At 31.0% G+C, this 18405-nt stretch overlaps 3 protein-coding genes across 4 annotated transcripts; 2 read left to right on the forward strand and 1 right to left on the reverse strand.

Annotated features, from left to right (window-relative positions):
• Positions 1–9267: 9267 nt before the first annotated feature.
• Positions 9268–10276, forward strand: LOC107927510 (ethylene-response factor C3). The gene has a single exon (XM_041098705.1). The coding sequence runs from the start codon at positions 9348–9350 to the stop codon at positions 9990–9992; it is 645 nt and encodes a 214-aa protein (XP_040954639.1). The 5' UTR covers positions 9268–9347; the 3' UTR covers positions 9993–10276.
• A 430-nt stretch (positions 10277–10706) lies between these two features.
• On the forward strand, positions 10707–13016 carry LOC107939947 (chromatin modification-related protein MEAF6). Of its 2 annotated transcripts, none has more exons than XM_016873333.2 (7): positions 10707–10987; positions 11091–11185; positions 11282–11382; positions 11795–11864; positions 12309–12336; positions 12414–12477; positions 12575–13016. In XM_016873333.2, the coding sequence occupies exons 1-7, from the start codon at positions 10975–10977 to the stop codon at positions 12672–12674; spliced, it is 471 nt and encodes a 156-aa protein (XP_016728822.2). In that variant the 5' UTR covers positions 10707–10974; the 3' UTR covers positions 12675–13016. The 2 variants fall into 2 exon arrangements, with proteins under 2 accessions (XP_016728822.2, XP_016728823.2); XM_016873334.2 differs by having other exon boundaries at positions 12417–12477; positions 12575–12958.
• Positions 13017–13501: 485 nt separating this feature from the next.
• On the reverse strand, positions 13502–18284 carry LOC107939963 (mitochondrial import inner membrane translocase subunit TIM44-2). The gene is made up of 14 exons (XM_016873363.2): positions 17899–18284; positions 17720–17826; positions 17562–17624; positions 17352–17427; positions 16358–16402; positions 15856–16272; positions 15697–15765; positions 15477–15541; positions 15299–15367; positions 15144–15216; positions 14930–15034; positions 14764–14835; positions 14596–14658; positions 13502–13949 (listed from the first exon to the last, which is right to left on the reverse strand). The coding sequence occupies exons 1-14, from the start codon at positions 17971–17973 to the stop codon at positions 13818–13820; spliced, it is 1431 nt and encodes a 476-aa protein (XP_016728852.1). The 5' UTR covers positions 17974–18284; the 3' UTR covers positions 13502–13817.
• Positions 18285–18405: the final 121 nt, after the last annotated feature.

Consider the following 18405-nt stretch of genomic DNA (forward strand, 5'->3'; position numbering starts at 1 on the left):
ATACTGTGTCACGTCATCACCTAAAAATATTAAAATATGATGTTAATCCTTGTACTTTGAGAAAAATTGAGATTTAGTCTTTATACTTAAAAAGTTAAAAATTAAGTTCTTTTACTTTTCTGACTTAAAAATCTCAATCCAATCATTAACATTGTTAGCACTTTCCATCAAAATTTATTAGCTTCGCATGTTGATTAAGTTATCTTCATATGATGTAACATATGATTGACAGAAAATAAACATGTTAAGTTAACAAATTTTGATGAAAACTATCAATGACGATGATGATTGTACTATGATTTTTAAATTAGAAAAGTAAGAGGACTTAATTTGAAGTACCATGAATAAATCTCAATTTTTTCAAAGTACAAGGACTAATGGCATATTTTAGCCCACATAAAAATTATAATTTTTAATTAGAAAATTAGGTGATGACATGACACAATCTTAGAGTTTCTTGTCATCACATGGACCAAAATTGAAAAAGTTGCCAAATTCCAAGATTAATGTGGACCAAAAAGAAATTCATGGACCAAATTGAAAAGATTTACTAAGTTCAAGTAATAAAAGTTACATTATCCCGAAATGAAAAAGGATGTAAATTCATTGCAAAATGGAATTTTAATTGAATATTAGTATTTGATATTCATTTAAATTCAATTTATATAAATAAAATTATATAAATTACTTGGAAAAAGAAAGAAAAGCAACCTCTAGCTAGCCATAGATTCAAATTTATCGACCCCACGACCAAATTGGTTTTATTGAATTCTTTTTATATTTGAAAAAGTTCTTTTAAAAACAAATATTTTTATTTTTCAATGTATCTATTGGGGCGAGCTCAGTAATTAATTTTTCATATTCTGTAGGTTCATTAATGGGTAGATGTTGACCACGAGTTTTAAAACTGTTGTATACCCTGAGAAAAGATCGAACCCTTAACCATTGATTAAAGAGAGACCCTTGTCATCTCACTTAACTCCTATGGTTCGAATTTGTATATTTTGATGATCTATTATAATTAATTCTTTGGCATTAAACCTGTTCACGATCAAGTGATTAAATCAAATTTAGACAATTATTTATTTTCGAATTAAGTCAGTTCAAATTTTAATTTAATTTAAATTTAATATAAAATTATGCATTTTTAATATTTTTAACAATAAAATTAGCTATTTTGGAAACCAAAAAGCATGCTCTAAGCATTTTAATGAACTTTATGTTTAGTATTGGATTGGAAAATTTCACTTTTTTATTTCTCTTACTAATATTTGTATTTGTTTTACATATATAAATTAATTTTTTAAACAATCTCAACCCTTAAATAGGAGGATAATACGCCTCAACGCACTCGAACCCGCGTCTGCCTGTACTAACAACAATGTCCATAAAATCGAATTAAGACTTAATCGGTATATAAATCAACTATTTAATAAAGCATTTAATATGTCATCAAAGCTAAAAAGAATATGTAATTTATATTATATTACATAAAAAAATATTAAATAATATCTAGTATGTAAATCTAGCACGTTTATAATTATGTTTTTTTAATGATATAGTTGCTTAGCCATTTAAATTTCAAATAATTATATATCAAAATAAAATCCAAGTAGTTATTTACGTTATTTTTAATATTACAATTGTATTTAATATATTATATTTATATTTATTTATAATGGAAGTGATTAAGTCTTGGTGTTGCTTCCAACTGGACTGACTTTACTTTTTTACAACTTGAACAATTGATATAAAAACAAATTAAAATTGCAAAAAGAAAAACATAATTAGGGGTATTTCAACATTTTAATTTTAATAATAATTTATTAAAACAATTTCTTAATTAAATAATTTTTTATAATTCATTTTATTTTTCAAATATATTTTTAAAAAAAAATTATTTTTCACCCCAAAAAAGGGTGTGATAAATCTACTATATTTATAAACCATAAATGTTTTGTATTTTATTTTATTTTATTTTATTTTATTTGGTATATATATTACGTCAGACCCATTTGCTCGACTGAGTTACGTAGCGAGTAGTTCATGCACCTTGATTCTGATAAATATGTATCATCCAGGACCACCAACTTGCTTTCTGCTTTTCATCATTGAATTTCAATAATATTATTATTGTAATAATAGATTGCTTTGGTAGATCCATCAAGCTAAGATAAGCTAGGTTAAATATTTATTAAAAATTAGTCTTTTATATATTAGCATAAGCTATACATATTACGACCTTTTTAATTGTATGGTTATTTTATAAGTCACGCTAGTTTTTAATAATAAAAATAGATTAAACTTTTAACAAAATGACCAATTTGCTATTTGATTTAACGTATTGAAATTAATTTATCTATTTTTTTAGCAAAAAAGGTAAAATGCAATTTGACTTCTCGTACAAAAGCTTATTTGGTACTTTTGCCTTTATGAATCATATAGTAACATATAATAAAAAAATAAAAAAAATTTATAATGATGTGTATTGAGGAGATTTTGATGATCTCTCGTTGAGGAGATTTTAAAGTGTCATCTGACGAGGATTAATAAATCCTCTTTAATAAAGTTCAATATTGAGCTCTAAAGCGTTTACATCAAGTTTTATCCCTCAATTTTGTCTCCCGCTTCCATCGAAGACCTTGTTCAGTTTACGGAGAGGAAACACCTTTACTCACTATGAAAATTCACAATTCGCGTTTGGTGAAATTTGAACACATGTTCCATGGCTAGATCAAATGGTAACCTAGATTGTCCATTCAACTCCTATATGTTAACTATAGGACATAAGTTCAAATCCCACCAAACATAAATTATGAATTTGCATGATTGTTGAATTCCATAAATAAAATCGAGCATAAACACTCAAAACCAAACCTATTGAAAGAATCCATCAACTCTCGATGAACAATTCTTTGAAAACTTTTCCGTCACATATCAAAATCCTATAAAAATTATAATAAAAAAATCTAATTCTCTAACGGTCTATACAACTATATATATACAATCAATATTTCAAATATGACCCTGTGAATTATCGAATTTTTTATTTCCGGGCATGAACATTAATCCGTTGGTCACCGCAGACCGGCGGTAAAGTAAATGAAAGATGTCAAAAGTTGATGGGGATATATAAACCAGTCGTGATCGAGGGCTTACTAAATAAATTATATATATAAAAATAATAGTTTATTTTAGAAGAATAAATATTAGAATGTCTAGTCTAGGAGCAGACCACGTACGATGAATCCATTGAAGGTGGGGTAAACTAGTACTGCCAAATCTTTTTCAAGGTCTAATCCTTTTCCAACCATTTATTTTATAAACATTAGTAATCGGTTTGGGATAAAAAGCTACGACAAATTGCTTTATCATATCAATTTTTAATGATCATATGAATGGATTAAATTAAATCTCAATGTAACCTTTCAAAACTTTTTTTTTTGTCATTATTTATTTAAATAAATTATATGTAAAGAAAAAATTGATTTATGGACTCTTTTTACCATATCATCCATGATCTTTTTTCAGTTATTTAATGACATTTCAGTAATTTTTATGTCATTAACACATAATTTTGATAATCTTTTAATCCTGAACACCAAATCCTAATCCAAAATATTGAATCTTAAACCCTAAAGGCTAGGGGTTTTAGAGATTAGAATTTAAGATTCGAGGTTCGAAGTTCGGAGTTCAAGATAAAAATCAGGTACCAATGACATGAGAAATTTTATAAAAAAAAATCTATACATAATTAGAAAGGAACCATAGATGATGTAATAAAAAAAAGTCCAAAAAATAATTTCTAAAAGCAAATGTTATCTCACATTAATTAAAATTTGAAATTGGGCCTCTGATTTTAATTTGAATGTTGAGAGTGATATCAAATTTTTAATTGACTACTTGATTCTTATGTGGTTTCTAGGTAATTTTCTCCAAGGGATAAGACTCATTCTAGCTTCTAAATTTAGTTGTTTTCTAACAAATGCCTTTTATTTAACACCATTAAGATTTGATAATATGATATTTTGACCTTATGCCACATCATCACTTAATTTTTTAGAATTTATGTATACTAATTTCTTATAAAATATTTTTTAAAAGAAATGATGATTTAATGTAATTTTAAATTAATGTATCATCACATATTAACATCGTTAAAAATGGATAAAATTTATAACAAGATATAAATTTAAGTACCAACTTAAATAATAATAAAACTTAAAAACCCTAAAAACTTTTTTTTTCTGTAGGTCATTTGATTTTTATCTTTTGTTTTATCCAACAGCGGTGTCAGCCTTCAAGTTGGCTATTACCCACATTTTTCTCCCACCCACCCTTCTTTTGTTTTTCTTCTCATTCGCTCCACATGTCTTCTCCATTTTCAGTTTGTAGATCTATTTTATGAGTATCTTTATTAGTTCATAAGTTGTGATGGACAAATGACACCTGTCGTTTACTAAAACTCCACCGGCCACCAGTAATTTTTCTTGAAAAGTGGGTGGCTCTGCGTCAGCTCTTAATATGCTTCTATTTTGAGAGTATTTCAGAATAATAAATGATTTCACGAGTCGATTTGGACTAGTGTTGTCTTAAGTTTTATGTGTTTTTTGTTTGTTTTTCCATTGTTTAATAAGTTTTTAGTTTTAGAAGTTTTTGTTTGCTCTTGTAGCACGGTTTTTATTCTTGCTTATGCATTTAACCTTAGTTTTACAAGTGATTTTAGGGATGATTTTGTTGTCGTCCTCTCGAGTTTGGCGAATGCTCGATTCTTTTGTCGATTTTTGCTTGCCGCTTTGAACCATCTGGGGTTGATTTTCTTATCGTATTAAGTGCTTGCAATCACTCCAAATATGTCATGCTTGAGTTTTGATAAAGCCAATTGTCAACATGTCATGATGTTTTATTGATGCTAAAGCTAAAGCTTTTGTTGTGTTGATGGAGCTTGTCCTTCACCATCTACGACGAATGTTTGTTATTTTTCCCCTGAATTGTATGGTTCCATTCATTGAATGAATTAATGAATTTACTTTTAACAAAAAAAAATACCAACTTAAATCGAAAAAAAAAACATTAAATACCGACTTGAGCATGTAACTTGTCATTTAAAAAATATATATTACTTTTAAAAAGAATTGGATGGCAAAGTAGAAGCCTACGAACTTTGATATTTCGGGTTGAAGTCCCACTTTTACCTATATTTATTTTGGATTTAAATTTTACCATGTTTGAGTTTTGTCTAGATTTATTTATATTTTAGTTATATTTTGTACGGTTAAAGCACCATGAAATCTATTGTACTAAGAATCAAATTGCATTTTTCTCCCTTTACTCAAAAAATGAATAAATTAGTCATTGTATGTTAGACCAAAGAGCAAACTGGTCATTCTGTTAAAAATTTCATTAATTTCTACCATTAAAAATTGGCTCTGCACGTGTACCTATCTAATTGTTCTGTAAACCAAGCCAATTTTTAAAAGTAATTTAAAATGGATGAAACTTTTAACATACTGGACTAATTTGCTTTTTGATTTAACGTACAAAGGCTAATTTGTCTATTTTTTAGTAAAAGAGACAAAATGCAATATGATTCTTAGTACAGAGGCCTCCGTGATAATTTTACCTATGTTGTAGTCATTCGATTTTAGTTATAATTACTCGAACATGTATTATTTGTAATTGTATATATACTTATAAACTTGTTAAAAAAACTTGGATAAAGCAATAAATCAGGGGTGTAGCTAGGGGGCTGGCAAGGGCCTGGGTCCTCCTAAAATGATTTTTTTATTTAGACTCTTTAAAATTTTAAATTAGTAAAGGTAAAATTTCACTTTGGTCCCTAAAAATATAAAATTTTGATTTAATCCTTTAAAAATTATAAAAATATATACTATTAAAATAGTAAAATTACATTTTTACTATTGCAAAAATTATAATTTAATTTCCCCACTTAAAAAAGTTTTATGGTTTTGACAATAATATGATTATTTTCAAAGATTAAACCTAATTTAATCCAAAAAGTTGATAATATGAAGAGCTTAAACGTTTTAAGAAACCCGAATATTTCTAAATATATGATAGTTTAGGGAGGCTGAATGTGGACCATAATATATATTCTTCAATGAAACTACGACGGAAAGCACGCCCTGATCTTAGTCTTTTCTTGCATGAATATTGACTTTCTTTTTTCATCTTTAGGATAAGTGATTTTCCTTTGTTAAATTGTGTTGTAAGTCCCTGTATTTTGATAAAATTTGAGATTTAATCTTTATACTCAAAAAGTTAAAAATTAAATCCTCCTTGTTAAGAGTGGGTAGGCTCCTTTGGGAGAAGTCTTTGAAGTGTCGTTTGCTGAGCAACCGACCGGACTTCCAACAACCAAAAGTATTGTCCTTAGCCTCCGCGGAAAGTTGTGTACGGTAACGACCATTTAACCCTAATTAGGTAGGTGGTTCTAGTCGCCTCGCGCTCAAGTAGCTAAATTATTGTTCACACGTCCTATGCTAACACTTTTCTCAAGTCTTGCAAGTTATATCTCCACCAACAAAGGGGGCGATGCGCCTTTCTCTTTAAATCGTACACAGCTCTTTGCGAAGGATAGAGACTAAACCCTGATACGAGGAAAGTACCTTTGGTTGTTGGAGGTTCGACCGGCTACCCGATGGACAACACTTCCAAGACCACCCTCAACACTCAAGTTTTTTTTATTTAATTATATCAGTCCAATCATTAGAATCGCTAGTGTTTTCTATCCATATTTGTTAACTTGATTTTTTTATTATACTATTCTCATATAATTGATAGAAAATAAATATTTTAAATTAACAAATTTCAACAAAAATTACCAACGAAGATAATGATTGGACTAAGATTGTTAAATTGAAAAAATAGGATTGAAATAATCTCTAATTTTATACAAGTACAAGGACTAACAACAAGTTTTAAAATCATTTTTTTATACAATGCTTAGAACTACTCATAATCCCTTTCCAACCCTTAGATAGGAAGATGAACGTGTTTCAGTGCTTTCAAACCCATGTTTTCTTGTTCGGACGATAATACCAATACCAACGGAATTAAAACTCGTTCGATTTTTCTTTTTAATTTCTTAAAGACTAATAATAGAACATTAATTAAGAAAAAAAAATGAAGAAAGAACCAAGGCAGTGATCGCACTTGTCGTTTTCAAATGTCGTTTTGGTCATTTTCGATGTTGTAATTGTTGACGCAAATTAGAGGTGGTGCGTTGTGTAAGCTTACCCATTTTATTTAAACACTTAGATGAGGGGTCCCCTTTATTAATTAATTAATTAATTTTAAGCTTATGGAAACAATAGGTTAATTCGTTGTATCGAATTTTTTTTACTGTTATTCGACTAGACAATCAAGCTTAATTTTTTTTATTTTTCTTAATATTTTTAATTATGCTAAAAATTAGACTACAGTCATTGAATTAAAATTGTTAAAGTGACTAAATTTCAATTGTATAAATAATACAGTGGCTTGAATCACATTGTATATATATTATAGCAATTTGAAGTTACAAAAAAAAAAAAATTAATGTGGGGTGCTTATAATCAGCTGTTTATCATTGTATTATTCTACCATGTGTAATTATTTATCATATTTTTAATAATATTAATTAAAGGTAAGCTCCTTATTAATACATATTATCAAATTTGGAATACAAAAATTTCTTTAGTAATCGTATTCATAATTATAAAATAATAAATTATATTTTAAAAAAAAGATTTGGTTTCAAAATTCTAAGAAACCCCTACTTTTTAATTTTTTTGAAAAAATATTTTTATCAATTATATTAGAAATTAAAGTATTGCATCCATTTTATATAATAAAAAATATTAGGCATGGAGCAATTTTAAAATTAGTTACTGAGTTCACTCCGATAGATATCTTGAGAAATAATATATATATTAGGTTATATTTAATATAAAATTTGATTATAGGAATAAAAAAATTCAGATTATTAAAAATGTGCAAATCTAATAATTTAAATATAACAAATATTATTGTAGTATTTTTTATCTGAATATATAGTTAATACAATACCCATAATTAACTATTTATTTGACTTTCTATTTTTTTGTTAAATATCATCTTATATAAAGTTCTTAGTTGTGGTTGAACTAATAAAATGGATTTGAGGTATTAAATTTCTCCGCGTTATGATATCTTTCAATTTCGAAACCCTCTTTCCCTATACCTGTAATTATGTGTAGCACACTAATTCCTACTGTTTTATTACTTTATTTTACAGTATCTACAAGTGAAATGTAGATGGAGTACGAGCAATAAAAAAAAATGTATTAGATTTCTTTTTAGAAATTTTCCTTCCTATGGAATGACACCATTTTTAACTTTTTAATAAGTCTTATTAGATTTTGGTTTGATTTTTGGAAGGACCATATGAAATCGAGGAAAAGAAGTGAGAACTTGATGTTGATTGAAGACGTTGCTGGTCGAAAATGATGTCGTGCACGATGGTTCATGACAGTGGTTGGTTTTTTGAGGAAAGGAAGAAGTTTAGAAAAAAATAAGGATTTTTTTAAAGAAAGAAAAAGAATGAAAATGAAAAATGTATGTAGATGAGTCAAAATCATTAAAGGCTTGATTAATGATGAAACTTCACGTAGGAGTAGATATCGAAATCTAGATTTTGAGTTAACTTCATTTTAGATCATATATTTTTACCCGGGCATGAGATTTTAGAATTGAGTTAATGTTACATTAGCATGATTTAAAAAAAAATTATATTATCTAACTTTAATGGGATTAACCATCAATGTTATCAATTTATAACAACTAATAACATTATAAAACAAAAATAAAAGGACCAAATCATACCAAATAAAAGTAAAAAATTAAATTTTAAAATTTAACATAATAGAAGGACTAAAACCAGAATTAGTCCGAAATAAGTTTATCTGTATTTATCAAATTTTTAGTCTTATTAACTAATTCATCCTTGATTTTTTTTAAAAAGCAATTTTATTTTTTAATAAATTTCTCTGGTAGTCTCCAACTCCAACTTTTTTTTCCAAAGCCCCTTCCACAATATAGTGACAAATGTCTGCCACGTAGGCAAAAAACCAATTATTCTGCCATGTCACTATACATGTATGCAATTTTGAGTCTAACGCGCAGCCGTGCGTCATTTGACTCACGTGCGTAAATCTTTTTTTTTCTTGTTCAATATTTTTCTCGAACTGGTATATAAACAGAGTCCGGTCGTTGAAATATGTCGTGAGACCAAACAAACAAACAAACAAACAAAAAAAACACAGTTCGCTACCAGTTGCCGCTTAGAGACAACTAAAACAAATACCATGGACAATCTTCTTTCTTTCTTTCAATACTCAACGACATCGGAAGTCTCGCCTGAGTCGTCATTTTGCTCGCCGGAGCCGTACAGTTCCGTTTTCTTCAACTTCAACGACGCAGAAGAACTGCTTTGGATGGATTTATTGGCTGAAGGCGGACGACCCAAACCCGAACCCGAAGAGGTTACTTCCGAGGTTAAACAACCCGAACCGGAGCCCAAAGGGGAACGGAATTATAGAGGGGTAAGGAAGAGGCCGTGGGGGAAATACGCGGCGGAGATAAGGGACTCAACGAGGAACGGCGTTAGGGTATGGATAGGAACATTCGACAGTGCTGAAGAAGCTGCTTTAGCTTACGACCAAGCGGCGCTCGCTATGAAAGGAGCGTTGGCTACGCTCAATTTTCCGATGGAAGTCGTTAAGGAATCGCTTGAAGAAATGAAGTATCGGTGCGAAGAAGGTTGTTCACCTGTCGTGGCTTTGAAGAAGATGCATTACTTAAGGAAAAGATCATTGTCGTCGTCGACGGTGAAGAACAAGAGAAGTAAACGGAACGAGGTGGTCGGAAAACAACAACAACAACAACGGAACCTGGTGGTGTTTGAGGATTTAGGAGCTGATTACTTGGAACAGCTTCTTAGTTCGTGTTGAAAACGGTGTCGACGACGATGGGGTCGTGGTATTTTTTTTAATCTCAATATTTTGATTCCATTTCAGATTTTCTTTTTGTTGATATCCTAGTGCAGTCCCATTTTTTCCTTTAGGGGGGCTGATTTCGGGGCTGTTAAATCTTGTTCCATTGTCTATCTGATTCTGGTTTGTTTTTTTGTAAAGTTAATCTTAAAAAAGAAGAAAAATAAAATTGCATTTTGTTCCATTTTTGTATATTCTTAATATTTCCGACATGAAATTATCCTCTTCTGGTGGGCCGCATATATTTTTTTCTCATCCATTTAAATATTTAATTTAATATTTAAATTTAAATTTAATATTTAATTTAGTATCAAAATTAAAGGACAAAAAGTGCTCGTTTACTAAATTAAAAATTGAAATCAGAATCAGTAATAGAACAAAGAAAACATTAAATATCAAATTAAAAATTTTAAATAATAAACTGAACATTAAAATCAAATTCAGATATTATTTTAAACATTAAAGATAAATTCAAAAAATAAATAATATGTATTTTTAGAGTAAAACCAACTTAATAAGCGAAATCTATCAATTGTTAATACCCAAATAGTGATTGTTTAAATCGAATCGAATAGACTAATAAATTAAAAAATCTATTTAGTAAATCACATCAAACTAATTAAATCAACGATTAAACTAATTATTTAATATTCATAAATTTTTGGATTATTTATAGACCCATCATCATACCCCGCGTATAAATGGCGCAATACTGTTGGCTAGAAGATTATGATCGTACTGACAATTTCGCAAATTTCGGCAACTTTTTAAAATTTTGAAATCGGATTCTATATTTTTTTCGTTTCGACCTTTTAAATTTCGAAAGGGATCCGATCCGGTTCTCAAAGAGGTCCTTCCATCATAAAAAAGATTTGGGGAAAGCTCCACTTTAGGTTTTTTTTAGGGTTCTAAAATATTCTCAACGATTTCGCGCGAAAATATGGATTACGATGGTAGCCGTTACGATCGCCATTTTCTTTTCAATCTTTTTTTTTTATTTTCATTGCCCTTTTTGTTATTATTAATGGATTGAAACCTTTGTGTTGTTTTTTTAAGGTCAAAGAGGATCAGCAACACCGTCAACGATGTTGGCTTCTCTGCTTAATAAAAGAGCTAAGCTTCAAGAAGAGCTACGAAGCATCGAAAGACAAGTAGTGATTTCATCATTTTTCTCCTTGTTCTTCTTTTTCCCTCCCGATTTGATTCGATTTTGATTTTTTTTTTAATTTTCCTGTTTTTAAATGCAGGTATATGATATGGAAACAAGTTATTTGCAGGATCCAAGCCAATGCGGTCACGTTTTGAAAGGTTTCGAGGGATTCCTCTCTTCATCGAAGAATACTGCGCTGTATGGATTGCCTGTTCTAACACTTTTTTCCTTAGTTTATTTATTCATGGAATGTAGAGCTGCTTGTTCATATATCCTTATAACGTTTAGTATTCTAGCTTAAACACGAATTATTGAATGTGTCGAAAATCTACACGAATACGATTCTCGTGTTAAATGTGTTGTGCTAGTTGAATTCAGATGTCTTGCATTTCTCATATTGTGTCCAAAATTGCCTGTTTTGTTCAATTTTATATATATTCAGGGTTTATTTAGGGGGAAAAAACATGATTTGTAAGTGTAGATTTTATTAGATGCATGCTCAAGGACACTGCAGCTTAGCTAATTTTTTAAAGTTCTAAAAGTTCCAATGCAATTTTATCTTATGGATTTGTATATTGAATATGAACTATGTATTGAACTTGTCTTGCAGCTTGAAGCGGTCCAGGAAGTTTCAGCCGGAAGATAGGCTATTCTCGTTGTCTTCTGTCACTTCACCCGCGGTGTGTGTTCTTGTTTACTTGCATTTCTACTATTTGTCATGTCAAATGAAGTAAGATAGGAAATTGGTTTCGTCAAATGCCAACACTGAACTATTGTTCTGTTATATAGAGTTGCAGATGGGGTTTGTTTTGCTTCGTGTATGTGTTACTATTGCTGCATATAAAAGCCCCATAGTTTATATGCCTTCATAAACCAATCCTTTCTCACACTCCTCAACTATATACATCAAAATTAATATATTGCTGTCCACTCTATAGAAGATCCTGCTAAATGTTTCCACAACAGCATGAAAGATGAATTTCTCAGTATGGTAGTTTTTTAGTGTTTACTGCAGCTATTTTTCCTTAAAAGTAATTGAATGGCTTGAATGGATAAATAATATGGTGTCCCCATCACGAGCAAGTTTTTCCGACTGATTTTTGTTCTGCCATTGTTTCTTTCAGGCCGAAGAGGTTGCTGCCGGTAGAGATGGTGAGCCTATAATATGCAGATGCATCAACAGATTTCCTTTCTTGATGTTTCATTGGTTGTTATTCCTTTGTGTTTAGCAGATGGGAAGTTGTACTATGGTGCCGGTCGGTCTAAGGGTGGAGGTTACTTTGCCAATGGGCAGTAAGTGCATTAATTCTTTAAAGAATTTACTTTAATCCGAAATTCTAAACCCAGAACAATCTAAAACTCATGTCTTGTGTTTTTTCTTTTTTTACAGAGGAAAGCCAAAGAAGGGAAGAGTTAGAGAAGCCAAGAGAATAAGACACTCTAGTGAACCAGATTTTGACTATGATGATGATCCTGATGTCACATTTTGAAACCTCTTTTATCTGATGAAATGCTTCTTGGCCTTTTCCTCGAGCTTTTAACTTGTTCGTTCTGAAACGATCATTAATGGCGGATGTTATTTTCAGGATTTTGAGGTTTACGTTTTCATGGTGCTCAAACTGAATCATGGGGTACATATGGTTCAATGTTGAATGGCAATGTAAATCAACTTTGTACAGTTGAAAGCTTCGGACCAAGTTTCAGGCAACAAGTTTCTTCTCTTGTTTCATTTTAGCGGTATTATTACCATTTCAACAAGGTAGTATTTTTTGAATTTGAAAATTTTAAGTATGATCTTTTTTATCAAGTTTAGATTCAAATTGGTCGATCAAGTTTAAAGGATTATTTTTTTTATGATAAAATTAAATGAATAAAAAATTCCATCGTCCGCGGTAGGCATGCTTAGTTTCTATCATTCGCTCCGTTGTGACGTGTAATTTTAAAAAGAACTATCATCTCCGTAAATGTTGATACATCCATTTTTTACCTATCTAGTTCTGTTCCAATTTACTTTTTGCCATTAATATCTTCAATATTTTTAAAATTGAGTAAATTTTAATCTTAATTTTTCATAAAATATATTAATTGCTTTTATAATATATCATTTTAATAGTTGATAACTTAATCACTCCACTATTGGAAAAAAAACCACACTTACCATATTCAGCGTCTATTTTTCAAAAATTAAAATCCAATCCGTTTGAAAAATTCAGAAGATAAAATCCACTTCTTTCAAATCAAATCAATTCAGGTTTAGCCATCCATTGAATATCCAAATTCGGATAAAAATTAACAATTTGCAGTAACAAAGGAGCCATTGAATTTAAATCATAAGATTTGTTGATAAAGTGCTAAGATTCATCAATGATGAGGAACATCATACATTGAACTGCAATTCACAATTTCAGGTAAACCTGATCTTAAACATAAATGAACATGAACATGCTTTGGTAACAATTCCTTTTATTTGCTGAAAATAATAAATAAAAAATTCATTTCATCAGCTAAAATCTCCCTGGTAAAGAAACTAACAAAACCCAGAGAGGAGGATCATATCATCAGAAAAAATATTATCGAGGGGTCAAATCTTACAATATCCATTTATAACAGGACATCGGCATAAAATCGAGCTTTTAGATGAGGGCCTGTATACCAATTTGTTGCATTTCTCTAAGCTTCCATATTGGATAAAGAGCACCCTCTCCAAGTTCTTCTACATCCACTTGTTGCATGGCCCATGCATAATACACAGTGTGAATTGTATCCTAGTAAAAAACAGACAGTTTTATGGTAAATAAAAGATCAAAATATATTTTTCTTTCTTTTTTCGATCAATACAATATTAAGGGTGGGTGGACAGGGCGAAGCCAAAAAAAATTTCTGGGGGCCAAAATTAAGTAACATATATATTTAATTTTATGAGAGAACTTATCATTTTAATAGCTTATATATTTATAATTCTTTAAAGAACTAAATCAAGATTTTATTATTTTTTGGGGAGCAAAAAGCAATTTTGCTATAAACTAGCTTAAATATTTCATAAATTTTAAAGGGGCAAAAATAAGATGCCCTCTCTAGCACCACCCTTGGGCTGGAGAATGCTAAATGTCCTTAAACTTTGGTCCAGATTCTAAACTGATCCTCAAACTTCAAAACGTACATACTAATTGCGTCCTCAAAATATTAGACTATTTCTTTTTTTGACAGTCAGATCCAAAACGGTACACATTTAAACATTGACCATGTATTTTAAATATGCTCCACGTCAAAACCAACTTAACATTTAACGACCAAGCTGACAGAAAGACTTGCTTAGAAGTTTCAGGGACCAATTTAGAATCTAAGCCATAGTTTGGGAACCATCTAGTTCAATTAAAAGTATGAAAAGCGGAAAAACAACTTTTCATTTACCTTTCCACCTTCTGTTATTTTGCCATCTCTATTTCGTACACAATATATTTGTTGCGTTTGAAACTGCGAACATCAAAACAAGAAAAGGCCATCAGCATCAGCTTTACAAACCTTAAGAAACTTAAATTGATTAAGTAATCAAAGAAGCAAAAGAAGAAAAACTCGTACCGCCACTATGATAATAGGGGAAGTCCCCATCATTTTGGTCTCTCTAACTTCTACATCTGATATATGTAGAATCTGCAACAAAAAGTGAAGGCCTGAATTAGTAACAGCGCTTCATATCAAGTATCTAAGTGAACACGAGATTTAGAACCCGATAATCCCAACTTACCTTGTTATCGAAAAATATACCATGGCTCTGATAAGCAATATGCTCCGCTTTGCACCTGTCAATAACTTCAGGACTACAATACTTTTTCAAAGTTTCAACATCTCCCTGCATGTATAAAGTATTTATATATATATTAGAGAAAGCCACTATCCGAGACATTATTTTTATTGGAAAATATAAAACGGTATAACATAAAGCCAGGAGAACCCCTTACTTTTATATAAGCATTCAGGACTGGTCTGATTGCTTCTTGAACTTCAGCTACAAACTCTGGCAAAGAAAATGACCTATATTCCATGCACCAAAGAAGGTTGTCAAGAAATGGAACATAAAGTACTGAAGCATAAACAAAAGGAGACGTGACCATACGGATCTCGTCGGCGTATTTCTTTGTATGATGCTGCAGCATCTGTTTCTTGAAAGATACTCTCGTTTATACTGTCAAAACATGTTACGGGATCAGCAAACAAAAAGACTGCATCAATAACTTCCTAATTTGTAAGTTGAAAGATTACTAGAAAAGTGGAAGCGGAAAAGTATAGCATACTCCTGAATTTTGTGAACAATGGGGTTATCACTGGTCTCCCATCTTTCACGCATATCTTCTGCAATCTGCCAATGCAGCCATATTATAATTTCAAACAGTTCAATGAAAGGTTCGGGTATATAACTTTTCCTGGATTTTACGAATCAAGACAGTACAGTATAGGCAAATATATAGAGCATGCATCAAAACCGAAACAAATAGCAATAGGATGGAAACTTACCTCTTGGCCCTTTGTCACAACGGGTTCACTCATCCCACTAACACGCTTGAATAATGGATGACCTTGCATCTATACAGAAGAAAACAAAGTTCGTTCAAATAATAAGAAGAAAATTTTAAGTGATATTCAAGTAAAACTCAACAACTACAATAAACTTACTTTCTCTTTGAACGCCTCCCACTTTTTACTCCAAGGGGATTGCTTAGATGGCAAAACAACAATATCAGTTCTTGTACTTCTTTCACCCGTCGATGAAGGAGGTGGGGTATACTCCAGGTGTTTTCTCTTACTCGGATTACCACTTAACTCATCCTTAACAATGTCATAACCCTTCTTTGCTAAATCGACAACCTTTGCTTCCTTTAACCTTTGGAAAGCTGAAGAAACCTTTGGAGAAGACATGCGAGACTTAAATTTTCCAAATACAGTTTCCGCGGCATCACTCGTTCCAGGTTGCTGGTCATTTTGTTCTTTGGATGATGTTGTGCCTTCATCTTTTGCATCAGCACCCTGCTGAGCTGAAGTACCGGTCGACTGTGAAAACTCTTCCTTTCCAATCCCGAAAGTTCCCTTAACCTAAATCAGTGATATCGAATAACTTAATAAAAGCGGTCACGGACATAATATGTAGGTCAAATAGCTTGCTTTAAAAAAAATATACCTCCTCTTTGGCAGCTGAAATCTTCTCTTTCACATTGGCAGAAACCTACTACCGACACAATACCAATCAAATATGAATTAGGTATCACTAACGTAACAAAAAAGCTCCATCAAAAGCTTCACATTTTTAAACAAACAAAACATTTTTCACATCGCACAACCAGGACAAAAATTACAATAAAACACTAATTTCATGTAGCAACAAGAATGCTGGTAAAAGTACCACGGAGGCTCCTATAGTAGGAGTCAGATTGCAATTTGACCCTTCTACCCAAAAAAATGGGCAAATTAGTCTCTATAGGTTAGATTAAAGAGCAAATTAGCCCTTTCTATTAAAAATTTCATCCATTTGTACCGTTAAAAAGTGGAGTGGCTGATGGAATAACCATACAGTGACACATCACGTGTACCTCATGTATGTTGAGGTACAGGGGCCAGTTTTTAACAATAGAAATTGATAACAAAAAAACCAATTTGCTCTTTAGTCTAACTTACAAAGACAAATTTGCCTAATTTTTTAGTAGAGGGGACAAAATAAAATCTGACTCCTAGTACAGAGGCCTCCATGGTACTTTTACACAAGAATGCTAGATATGATTCTAGTCATATTGTTCCACATAACAACCAATATAGAATCCAAATTACCAGAACCCTGGCTTCATCATCATAAGGTAACACACACTTAAATATTTACAAAATAGTGCGATATAAAATCTAAGTGAGGTCGCTTTTCAATTATCATCCTTAGCTTTTTCTCTAAATCAGCCCGATGCCAAAGCTATGGCCGAATTCTAGCATATTAACTCCACAAAATGAATTGTACACAGAACACACAATTAAAAGCTACATATAATTTATGGGTACTAAGAAATTCACATAAACATGCATTACAAACAAATGCGACTCGGAAAAGAAACACAACAGATACATAACATAGTGTCATTATAAATTAGTTTAAGTAAACAATGAAGAGAAGATAAATCTAAAACCCCAACCTTTTTAGCTGTAGCTTCGGCCCCTGTCCACACACCATCGACCTGTTTGTAAAGCTGCTCGGACGTCTGCTTCGTTCTGCATTCGCCATTTCACCATGTCAGGCCAATCCCCTTGACATACAAGGGTATGTCTCAGCCTATTAACCCTAACAATGCTAATATTTACAACTAAGACATAACGTGGTTACTTCAATAAAAGAGAAAAATTACCTAACTTTCAGCTCTTCCGCTTTCCCTTTTAGCTCCTCAACTGATTGCTTAAAATCCTGATTTCTACAATATGATGCAACCCCGTCAAAATAAAGATAAAAAAGACTTGTTCTTAATCCTTTCTCAAAATGAAGCAATATATAAGTAGCTTCAAATACCTGTTAGCTTCGCCTTTAATTTTCTTGGAGAATTCATTGAAGACACTGAACTGTCGATTTCTCGAATAACCTTTTCCAGATAGCAATCTTAATCTTACATTCGAACCCTAAAATACCAAAACCACACCAAACAAAATAAAATATGGGAAAATATTTAAACAGAAATTTAAACTCTGTACCTGTTGAGTCGTAAGCCGATGAAAAAGGGGCTGTCTTGCAATGAGAAAATCACGAACCAGTTTCCTACTAGCCATAATTAACCAAATTTTTTTGAGAAAAACGTTCTAGGGGGTTTGGTCTTTTACAAATACATTTGAATGTGGTATAAAATTCGGATTTTTTTTACCAAAAATATGGGTAACTAAGGAGACTTCGATTAATTTTTATGTTAATGAAACTTTGGGGATTGTTCGGTTAATGAAATTAACTAAAATTTTCTTTGGAATTTCCCCTGGAAAAAAATAACAATGGAATCAAGTGGCGCCTGTTGGTTAAAGAATAAAGTTTTGTTCTTTGATATGAAAGATGAGTTAAAAGATTAGGGTTTTCGTTGCCCATGTTAGGTGTGTGAAATTACTTGAAAGGACGCTCTTGAAGGTTTAAGAAAAGGTTAAAATCTGCTCAAAGGTCACCGTAGTTTTTGCACATTTAAAATTTAATCCCTCTATTTTAAAACAACATTGTTT

This window comes from Gossypium hirsutum, chromosome D08 (assembly GCF_007990345.1).
Source record: "Gossypium hirsutum isolate 1008001.06 chromosome D08, Gossypium_hirsutum_v2.1, whole genome shotgun sequence".
Taxonomy (NCBI): Eukaryota; Viridiplantae; Streptophyta; class Magnoliopsida; order Malvales; family Malvaceae; genus Gossypium; species Gossypium hirsutum.

Bases quoted from the DNA above. Each gene is read 5' to 3' on its own strand.
- LOC107927510 (XM_041098705.1), top strand. From the start codon at position 9,348: ATGGACAATCTTCTTTCTTTCTTTCAATACTCAACGACATCGGAAGTC.
- LOC107939947 (XM_016873333.2), top strand. The intron at 11,186-11,281 runs GTAGTGATTTCA...TTTTAAATGCAG, and splicing joins TACGAAGCATCGAAAGACAA to GTATATGATATGGAAACAAG. The intron at 11,865-12,308 runs GTGTGTGTTCTT...TGTTTCTTTCAG, and splicing joins CTTCTGTCACTTCACCCGCG to GCCGAAGAGGTTGCTGCCGG.
- LOC107939963 (XM_016873363.2), bottom strand. From the start codon at position 17,973: ATGGCTAGTAGGAAACTGGTTCGTGATTTTCTCATTGCAAGACAGCCC. The intron at 15,217-15,298 runs GTATGGTCACGT...CATGGAATATAG, and splicing joins GAAATACGCCGACGAGATCC to GTCATTTTCTTTGCCAGAGT. The intron at 14,836-14,929 runs GTAAGTTGGGAT...TTTTTGTTGCAG, and splicing joins GTATATTTTTCGATAACAAG to ATTCTACATATATCAGATGT.